Source organism: Podarcis pityusensis, assembly GCF_964106645.2.
Source record: "Podarcis pityusensis genome assembly, chromosome: 5".
Lineage (NCBI taxonomy): Eukaryota > Metazoa > Chordata > Lepidosauria > Squamata > Lacertidae > Podarcis > Podarcis pityusensis.
The window spans coordinates 23,645,517-23,656,384 of record NC_138032.1 but is presented as its reverse complement, the minus strand read 5'-3'; the positions used below and the strand labels follow the sequence as shown (position 1 = coordinate 23,656,384).

Genomic DNA, 10,868 nt, shown 5'->3' with positions numbered 1-10,868 from the left:
CCTGTGGAACACCCTCCCATCAGATGTCAAGGAAATAAGCAGCTATCTTATCTTTAAAAGACTTATGAAGGCAGCCCTGTTTAGGGAAGTTTTTAATATTTAATGCTGTGTTGTTTTTAACACTCGATTGGGAGCAGCTCAGAGTGGCTGGGGAAACTCAGCCAGATGGGCGGGGTATAAATAATAAATTATTATTGTTATTGTAGATAACTATAAGTAGACAATTTACTCCAGCAAGGAACTGAGAGTTTCTTTTAAACCTTTCTTGGGCCATACTACCCCTGCCAGGCCTTGTCTCTTTCCTAAAGAGTGGAGAGTTTAAAAGGTCTGGAACCCATGTAACATCTTAAATGTCCAGTCCCACCCTGTCTGTTGTCTGTGTTGGTGAGCAGGTATAGGGAAATGTGAGGTCCCTTACAGTGGTGCCTCGCAAGACGAAATTAATCCGTTCCGCGAGTCTCTCCGTCTTGCGGTTTTTTCGTCTTGCGAAGCAGGGCTATTAGCGGCTTAGCGGCTTAGCGGCTATTAAGGGCTTAGCGGCTATTAATGGCTTAGCGGCTTTAAGAAAAAGGAAACAAACTCGCAAGAACTCGCAAGATGTTTTGTCTTGCGAAGCAAGCCCATAGGGAAATTCGTCTTGCAGAACGACTCAAAAAACGGAAAACTCTTTTGTCTTGCGCGTTTTTCGTCTTGCGAGGCATTCGTCTTGCGAGGTACCACTGTATTTAGAAAAGAAAACATCCCCCTTCAGGGGAATCTGGCTCAGGAGTTGTGCTCCTGGGTGTCTCTAATTCAAGGGGGTCCTCAGTGACTTGGGTGTGGACATGGGTTCCGCCCCTCTGCAGCTGGTCCTCTTAATATGACTGGTTCATCCTCCTCTCATTCTGGGCTCCTGCATGAGGTGGGTTGCAACACTGTACGGCAAATGTATTTTTTCTCTCTGTTCCGCTTCATCTCTGAAAACATGTCAACTCTTCCTTGCAAAAAAATTTTTGCCAGCGCAATCACTGCAAGGTGGAGCACTTACACATCACCAAAAAAGGAGGCAATGCGTCACTGAAAAAGAGGACACAGACCTACATATGTTAATTAAGACTGCAGTCTTGTGGACACTCATGGAACGCAGTGAGCTCCACTTCTTTGAAAACATGCATAGGACCGCACTGTTATATGTATAGATGAGTATGTTATAATAATTGTAATAGATTCATAATACATCTCGCCACCGTGACTAGATGGGCTGCTGCCTGGGTGCTATCTGTTGATGGGCAACCACTATGTTATGGGAGAATTTGGGATCTTTAAAATTAGACTGTTCTGGATGGTCAGATGCAGTCAGATCATACACAACCTGTACCACTGGCCAGAAATGGGTATGAAGACAAATTTACTCCCCCCCCCCCCCCGCAAACCTCTACATTTCCGTGTTTTGTTAAGAAGGCCGGATACTTAATATCCAATGAAATGGATAGATTAAGTTGCATGCTTTTCTGATCTCCCCGTAGAATGCATAACTGCATAGGCAGACACACTGGGGATTCATGAATAGGTGTTTCCATGGGTGTAGCTATGGCAGTTCTGTTAATATACTAATGAAATTTATAGTAGTCTATAAACAGTTAAAATTGAGCCCTGTGTTGCTTCTAATCTGGGCGCATAGTTTGCCGACTCGCAAGCTGAGGCTTGTTAAAGCCTAGTCAGCATATAATGGAACGCACCATGTGGTTGGTAACATACATGCTGCCAATTGCAAAGTTAATGAGAAGAGGAGGGAGAACCCTGCAAAAGAACCTATGATGACTTTCAAGTTGAAGTATGGTGCTTTGTTTTCTTCTTAGCAGCAATACAGCAGCAGCAGCTGTGGTCTTTTAGATATTGATAGATGGACATAGGGTATCAGGTATGAGGCAGGTAGGCATGGTTTGGTCAAAATGAGCTCGTGTGTCAAATGTGGAGGCTTGGCAGGCCCATGACCTTGAGGTTCATCACCCCATTCTACTCCCAGGCATTTGATTCTTAGCTTATTTTTTCTTGTGAAGTTTATTTTTTCTTGTGCAAGAACACTGTTTTTAACGGTCATCATGTTAATGCAGTTGGTAAAAGGAGGTGGTTCACTTGTTGGGACTTAATGTGTGATCATTTTATTTTATTTTTTACTTCTGTGCATTTGTTGAAAGTTGCCCTTGCAACCTTTGTAGATCAAGCAACAAAAGAATATGACAACAATGGCATAATTAATTAATTGCATAGATGGAGCCCTGTTCAGTCACGAGCTGCAGTCTGAGGACTGCACAGCCCACATAGATGTAAAGCACAGTTCCTACTGAAGTGGTAAACAAAATGTTTTGTTTCCCTTGAAATTCCCCACCTGCATAATAATAGTTGTGTGAGATATTTATGATGGATTCAAGTAGGGAACAAACTGTACTTGCTTTAATAGGCATAAAAGCTACTGCCCCCCCCGCCCAAGAAACATGTGACAAGTAAACAAGTATGTTGTGCTTTATTTTGGCTGGTTATATTATGGACTTTTTGATGCAAGCATCTCTTCCCTATCTCTCTGCCTCACTGCCGACATTACAGAAACTGAAGGCCTTTCTACTGCTGACTATTAATGGGTAGGCTCCCCTTATCTTGTCTCACTTCTAGCTCATTTTTTTATTGCTCCTTGCAAGCTCTTTAAAAAACACTTTCAAGCCTTTTCAAGAACTTGCAAGGAAATATTGCAAAAAAAGTGAATAGATTGACTGACACTCTTTACTTATTTCCCTTCCATTCTCCCAAACTTTCCTGGCAGTGGACAACAGCACCCAATGTCTTTGTCTGACACTCTTCCCTCTCTTGGAATGCCTAGAATTCTGCAATGATTTCCCAAGGTTCCTGTGTCTGGGATGCTGTTTTTGCAGTGTTCTAGGCACCTCAGTGGAAGTAAGGCAGGGAGAGAAATAATTTGCTCATAACATTGCTATTGACCCTTGTCTACTCCCAGTAAAGTGTCTGTAATGGGAGAGGGGTCAGGCTGCTGTTGGTAGTACAAACAACAATACAAGCTCAGGCCCAACATTCAGAAAAGTCTGGACTCAATTTCTGTTGGAGTAAGGCATTCTGAACTGGGAGAATTTGCATTCTGAACCACCCCCATCTGCTGGGTTAGAATTGACTATACAGAAACGCATAAGCAGAATTCTGCGTTATCTTCACTTTGTTCCAAATACTTTCTCTATCAAGAGTGGCCACTCAGGGCTTCTTGGCTGTAAATTTGGCCAAGAAATATAAGAAAGCAAACCTTGCTTGAGGATATTTTTTATCCTACTGTAAGGCTAGTGTTTCTCATTTCACCACTCCAGTAGGAACTAGAAGCAATCAAACAATTCTTTTTTCCAGAAAAAGTTGGAAGTTGATATACTTAATTTAACCTTTCATCTTGCCCTTCCTTACTATAAAAAAATAATATTTGGCATCCCTTGCTAAAAGTTGAAAGAAGTTGAAAAGCAGCTGATTCAAGCATTTCACATGCCTTTGGCGCACCCTTGTTTTAAGGAGCAACTCTGTTTTATATCATGGTTACACCCATCGTTAAGTTTAGGCCCCTTACTGTTGTGCAGCATGTCCTGCCAGCACATATTTACCCACTATATTAAGTAGGTAATTATCTATTGCCTATAACATATAGGAGAAAATAGTTGTTGGCATCTGTCTGTCTCGAGACACAGTGGAGTGAGCCTCCAGGGGCGAAGTCAAACCGCTGTGTTAGCAGCACTAAGTGACCTCCCTGAGGTGCGGGCCTGGGCAGTGCATATGAAGGTCCCGGCCTGCCCAGATGACAAGACCCCCCTCTCAGCCTCACAGATGTGGTCCAAAGGAAAGCAGAGCCATATGTTTGGCATCAGCTTGGCTGCCGGAGTTGCTGGAAGGAGGCGTACAAGACGCCATCTGACTGTCTTAGGGACTCCTAAGAATTTCCTCCTTAGCCTTTTCTTCTCCTGAAGATATCCCGCAAGGCAGTAAATGTTTAGGATCAGCGTTTTCCTTTTCATAGATGGACTAACTTCCCAAGTAGATGAGATCCATCTGCCCCTCACTTCCCTCTACAGCATGTGCAGAAACCACCTTCTTGACCATTGGACCCACATTTGGTCTCTACAGCATGCATGCCATGTAGATCAGCCTCTGGCCTCACTATCTCTTCTATACACTTCTCAGAGCCCTACCAGTCCCTGACAGTAACAGACTACTTTCCATAGGATGCAATCTCTAGAGCTCATTATCACATAAGTATGTGATGGTGACCATTAGCATATCTGTCTGTCTGTCTCATTTAGTTTCAGTGTCTGGGTATTAGGAATAGCTGTGCCCTCTTCACAGAAGAGTACAATGGGTTAAGAACGTAATTCGTTCTGGAGGTCCATTCTTAACCTGAAAATGTTCTTAACCTGAGGTACCACTTTAGCTAATGGGGCCTCCCGCTGCTGCCGCGCCGCCACTGCTTGATTTCTGTTCTCATCCTGAAGCAAAGTTCTTAACCCGAGGTACTATTTCTGGGTTAACAGAGTCTGTAACCTGAAGCGTCTGTAACCTGAAGCGTCTGTAACCTGAGGTACCACTGTACATTCAATTAAAATGAATAGCTGTTAGTGTTAGTGTCCATTCACTCTAATTAAGTCACTCCTTTGCTGGCTAAAATTTCAATCAGTCAGAATGGAATCACATCAAACAACAACCCACTTGAAACTAAAATGCATTTTAATTTGACAACAATGTAGTGCAAATGTTAGAATAAGAAGTTGCCACCAACCAAGATGTCTATGTAGATATTCCAGTGTCCAGTGCAATAGTTTGATTTTCTTGAGTTGTATACCTAGATTTTCGTGATTTAACACAAAAAGCCTTTTCAACAAATTGTCGGCACAAGAATATGTATATCAGTGGGTCCATACATATGTTTGCAGTTGCTAACCAGAGGGTACTTTCTTTAGCAATGTATAGTTGGTTCTGCAGACTGCAGTCAATATTTTTGCCAATCTGGCTAAGAGTGTAAGGTACTCGGGCGAAATGAAAAGGGCCAAAGCAGATGAAGAAAACAGCTACAATTATAAATACCTTGCTCTTTGCCCTTTGTTTGATCTTGCACTCTTTTGTCTGGGTTTTTACATAAGAGCTATAGATCTTTTTAGCAATAATTATATAAAACAGGAGCATTAAGATTAGCACAGTCCAGAAGATGAGCTGGCATATGTAGTTTACAGCTTCATGCCACTTCAGTCCCAACTGATTCTTCAGGGAAGCACACTTCCTTACAGAGAGACTTGTGGCTTCGCGGTTTGACAAGATCATGTTTGGCAAGGAGAGGGCGAAAAAGAAGAACCACACGGAGCCAGAAAGAATTTTTGCTGAAGTGACATTATGCAACCAAAACTTCCCAAATGGCCGAACGATCTTGAGGAACCTGTCTAGTGAAATCAGTCCAAGGAGCACTATGCTTATGTACATTGTCTCGTAGAATATTACAGCCGAGAAACGGCAGACGAAAGCTTTAAGTTGCCACAGCCCAAGTTCTGAATCCGTCAGAATCTTCAGCGGCAGCATCAGTGTCATTACGAAATCAGAAAGCAATATATTCTTAAGGTACACGTGGAAACTCGATGTGGTCCGAATCTGGAAGAAAGCCAACAGAGCCAAACTGTTCAGCAGAAATCCAGCAAGGAAAAGAATGCCGTACAGGACTGGGAATACCACATGCGCTATCCTGGTGTCTCGGTGGCATTGTCCAGCCAAGGATGATGTCCCATTGGAGATGCTGAGACTTTCATTCATGGCTTGAAAGAGAGACTGAGGAAGAATTATTTAACAGAAGGTTAGAACAGCGGCACAGAATGCTTCTAGGTTTTGGAGAAGAGGAGTGGTGGCTTAACTCCGTTCTGCTATCACTTCCCCTACATTGTTCAAGACACATGTTTGCAAAGATAAAACACCTTAGTGTGTGTATGGAGGAAGTTGTGGTGGGAAAGTGGCAGCCAGGTTAGGAAAGTGGTAAAATTCCCCCATTTCAGTGCTGCCGCTCCACACTAAAGTGTCTTTTCTCTTAAAATCCTAAGGATCCTATGTGAATGCTAACACTTATTGGCCCCCACCCCAGTTGCATGCATAGTTCCTCAGGCAATAAGGACATTTGTAAACAATTTATAAGGAATTTATGAACAAGTATATTTTCGGGTGCTAGGTGCACCCGAGTCCCTCAAACCATACAGAGTTTGCGTCACTTAACCACAGGATTAGCAGGGCCGACATGGGTAGTGAGGGTCTGTCCTACATTATTAATGACTTTTAAAAGTAACTGCATTCCAGAAAACCCCAAGGCTCCACCTCATGTTTGGAGCTACTTGTTTCTGCTTCTGGATCATGGCCACTGAATTCAGAAAATAACTCAGAAGACTCTGTATTGTACCCCCAGCTGGGACAATACCACCCCCCCCCGCCCGAGGCCATGCTGTAAATAGGCTCCAACAGAACTGAGTAGAATAGAAAGCTCATTCTAAACATGATTGCAGTGGGGCAAGAGTGTTTTCAGAGGGGCTCACAGTTGTCATCCACCTTGCTGAAAATGCCCCCCAACGCATTCAGACTTGTGGGGGAAAGGGTCTTCTTTTGGCTAATCTTCTCTTGCCGACTACAGTTTCCAGGAAGATCTTCTCCAACCCTGCTCCAGCAATTAGAAAAGCTAAAACACTCTTTTTGTCAAGCCTAATCACTGGAGGAGTGGGAGAGTGAGTATTTGTATGCATGCATCTGTGTATATGAGAATGTGTGTGCTCTCTCTGTGTGTGGTCACACCCATCTCTGGCATACAGCTGCTGTTAGGTTGTCAATCAAGAGGGAATGTGTCCATGGGCTGAAAATGTGTCTCCATCAGTCATGAAAAACCAACCTTGACTCCTTGGAAGGAGGGCAGGATAAGAATGCAGTAGTTTATCTGATTTAGCAAGTCGGTGTTAAATCTAAACAGTGCTACTTCTCTAGATACCTTCTTGTGTTTGGTAGTAAAGCATTCCATTTCATTGTGCTAACTAACTACAGCCTTGTTACTCTAGACAACAAAGGAGATTAGCTCTCATCCTTACCAGTGTAATTAATATACTGACTATACTGGCAGACTTAAAAAAAATAATTTCTTTTTCTTTAAAAAGTAATAATTCTGTGAATCAACATTTCCAGAAGTAGCTTGTTAATAAAGATCTTTAAGACAAGCAGATGACTAAAATAGCTTACCTCTTCTTGTAGGAAGACGGGGCGGCTAATCCAGGACTATGCAAGTATACTAACGTTAGAGAAATTTAGTTTCACAAGCAGTCTTGCATCGTCTTATACTTACATTTCTTCTTCCTCATTTTTTTTTACCACTCAGGTTCCCCCCCGCCCAGCCACAAGCCTCAATGAAGGTTTTTAAACATCAGTTGGCTGGTCTCATCTTATTCAGTGTGTTTTTGTTTGTTGAAACATTGTTAATGCCTATGTCTTTTAATTAATATATTTATACAGGCTAAGATCAATTTCAGTTCATCAGCAGTCTTATCAAGCTGACTCTAATGTTATACAATGTTTAGTGTGCATGCATATGCACCACCTAGAGCAGGAAAAGTCAATGTAGTGTGCTCCAGAGGTTGTTTGGCTCAACTCCCATCAACTTCACTCAGCAAGGCCAACGGTTGGGAATGATGGGCACTGCAGTCCTTTATATAGCCTGTGTGGTCCATTTTCCACACTCACTTGCAGAGGTTCTCTTGGGTTTCATATAAGGGTCTTTCCCAGCCTTATCTTAAGGTGGTTTTGTGATTTGAATTTGCTAACCTTTGCATGCCTCTACCACTGGCTTACTGCCCTTCCCGCCCTTTTCTGTTTCACAACAAACTATAGTTTGGTTTTTATATTTAACTATAGTCTTTGCTTTCTCTCCAAACCATCATTGCCTTCAAGGCAGTCAGCTCATGGAACAGGCCCAAACATCTGATCTTAGGCTGATAAGTCAATGAGTGTGTGGGAAGTGTTCTCCCAACCAACCTTGCTTCCTAAGCAATGGAGCACAGGTCTTCAGGTCAGGATTCACAGGTGGGTCATGAGACCATCCCAGGTGGGTTGCGGCAAAGCTTTTGCTGCCATATTTGGCTCCAGGTAAGGCTGACCAAACCAAAGGAGCACTACCTGTGTTGTCTGGACTAGAACACATTTTTCCAATGAGACACTTGTTTTACCCTTTTCCATGGAGTGCTGCAAAGTGCCAGGAGAAAGTCAAGAGCCTTTTTCAATAATGCTTGTAGCAAGGGTACTCTCTATGGAACAGGGACACTAAGTTCCGTTTCTATTCTGTTTCTGTGGCTTTCTAGACTTTCCCCAGAATATTAACTATGCTGGACACTAGAACACAGAAGTGTCCACTGTGGTAGATAGAATGCAGAAGTGTCTGTTGCGGTGGGTAGCTTGGCTGCCCAGCGGTTGCCATCATGGCAATCGCTGGGGGCCCAGGAAGTGATGTCTGGCTACAGGAAGTGAGATCTAGAAGGAACAAGGATGCCAAACCATCCTCACTCCACTCCTTGTACTTGGGCTGGTTGGGAGGAAAGTTCTTTGCTGGACATAGAGGGTAATCCAGTTACAGATCTCTCTGTACAGTTGCCAAGTTCTTAATTGCTTGAGTGGTCCTGCTTTCGTTTCCGTCCTCCCTGAATCACATACTCCTTTCTCCCATTTCAGACCACTTGCCTGCTACACTGGTTTTTATTTAGCAGTAATGCTAAGGAAACACTATGTCTCTTACTCTGTGAATTGCCATTTTGGGTTTAATAATGTGCATTTTTAGCACCATTTTAAAATCAAAAGTGCACATGTGAAAGTGGGCTCTATGTTACGAGTTGGGAGCCATAGGTGGGTCTCAGGTCTGGATCAATTGAAGTCCACTGTGAAAGTAAGTGGTAGTATTTTGCTGGAATTGCAAAGACTTTGCTGTGGATCAATCACTCCTTCCTTCTTTCAGTAGCTCATTATGAAGCTCTTTAGTCACCAAAGCAATAAATGCTTTGGAATATAATTAAGAACATACCAGCCTGGTTGTACCAGGCCAAAGGCCCACCCAGTTCAACATTTTGCTTCACATGGTGGCAAACAAACAAGGCATGAAAGCCCTTTCCTGCTGTTGTTCCCTAGATATTGAGTGGCACACTGCCGTGGTGGAGAACCTCCATCCCTTGGCCTTAAATAGTCCTGGCAGGGGGTTCCAGTTAGGCCTTTCACCCAAGCTGTGGCCACCTGCCCTACACCTGACATCATCCCTGACATGGCTGGGATTGGCTGCACTGCAGTTGGCAGAGTTCTCTGCCAGCACCAGTCAGCTGACGGGCACTGAGACGGAGCCCCTTTGAAGGTTCACTGACATACTGCCTCTGAATGTGCGACTTGTGTAGCAGGTGGAGTGCACTTGTGTGACCTTGCCTATTTCATATAGCAGTCGATGTTTCCAGATTTTCTCTGTGCTCTTTTTAACTTTATGGCACACATACTTCTTCTCCTAAAGCTGCATGTGACGTAGCAGTCATTTGTGCACGGTTAACTGAGTTAACCTTAGCACGGAGACTCAAAGTCTCCTAGAACAAATTTCACTTACAGCTGCAGTATTTACAAGAATAGGCAGTGGCCTATTTATGTTCCTTTGGTCACATGAAATCCTGTTTGTGGTCCCCTCTTGAGGAAGCACAGAGGGGAGCGAATTGCACATCAGGGAAACTATCGCTTCCATTGGCCAATCTGCAAACTTCTGGTGTGAGAAATGGTTGGCACGGAAAAAAAGAAGTAGAAGTGAGAATAAAATTTTAGTCGAGGTTATCATGTGTGGGATAATGCGTTATTTAAGTTTAATCATATGAAACATCTTCAAATTGTAATTATAGGAGACTGTTGATACCTAAAATTCTACTAAACATGGTGTGATACTATGAGGTACTTTTGTCTTTTTAATAGCTAAACTTAGCTGTCGTTTAAAGGTCTATGGGGCAGTGTCCTGGAACATGGGGCCATGCTCCTGTTGCTGCTGTGCTGCCAGAAGCTAAGGGAGCAATCCTAACACGGTGAGGCCATTGTTGCATCTGCAGCCCTGCCATGTACGACAGCCAGGGCAGCAGCAGGAGGCAGGCAAGATCTCTGCACCAGCCTGGTGTATTTGGGCTGCACTGGGTCAGATGCTTTCACACGGCAGCAGGCTCAGTGTGCATTTGGGGGTTTTCTACTTGTGGCTGCTAATGGGGAACCACACTGGTAGTACAGTGGTACCTTGGGTTAAGAACTTACGTAATTCATTCTGGGGGTCTGTTCTTAACCTGAAACTGTTCTAAACCTGAAGCACCACATTAGCTAATGGGGCCTCCTGCTGCCGCTGCGCCGCCGCTGCACGATTTCTGTTCTCATCCTGAAGCAAAGTTCTTAACCCGAGGTACTATTTCTGGGTTAGCGGAGTCTATAACCTGAAGCGTATGTAACCTGAAGCGTATGTAACCCGAGGTACCACTGTACTTCTACTCACATGTTCAATGGGTGGAAGCGGTCCACACCACTAGACTGAAGCTGGTCATCTGTGTTTATGGTTAATACCGTAGTTTCTGCTGCCTCTGCTTATATTTCATTTTGTTTCGTTTGCAAAAGCATTACAGAAAATTAGAATATATGTATATCTGCCTGCCTGCCTGTCTGTCATCTACTATACTTACTCCCTGTCATCTACATCTACTATACTCCCTCCCTCCCCCTCCCTCCCTCCCTCTCTGTGAACTTAAGGACACTGTCATTGCAAAACCTTTCACCGGAAGAAAAATTGAGACCTTTTTTTT

General features: G+C 43.5%; 2 protein-coding genes across 2 annotated transcripts in view; one reads left to right on the top strand and one right to left on the bottom strand.

The window, feature by feature from the left end:
* Positions 1 to 10,868, top strand: part of MED12L (mediator complex subunit 12L) — a 169,567-nt gene that overhangs the window by 88,450 nt on the left and 70,249 nt on the right. The window lies entirely within an intron of this gene.
* P2RY13 (purinergic receptor P2Y13) lies at positions 4,726 to 7,422 on the bottom strand. Its single transcript, XM_081008279.1, has 2 exons — positions 7,267 to 7,422; positions 4,726 to 5,829 (listed from the first exon to the last, which is right to left on the bottom strand). Exon 2 carries the CDS (start codon positions 5,812 to 5,814, stop codon positions 4,804 to 4,806), a length of 1,011 nt encoding a protein of 336 aa, XP_080864405.1. The 5' UTR covers positions 5,815 to 5,829; positions 7,267 to 7,422; the 3' UTR covers positions 4,726 to 4,803.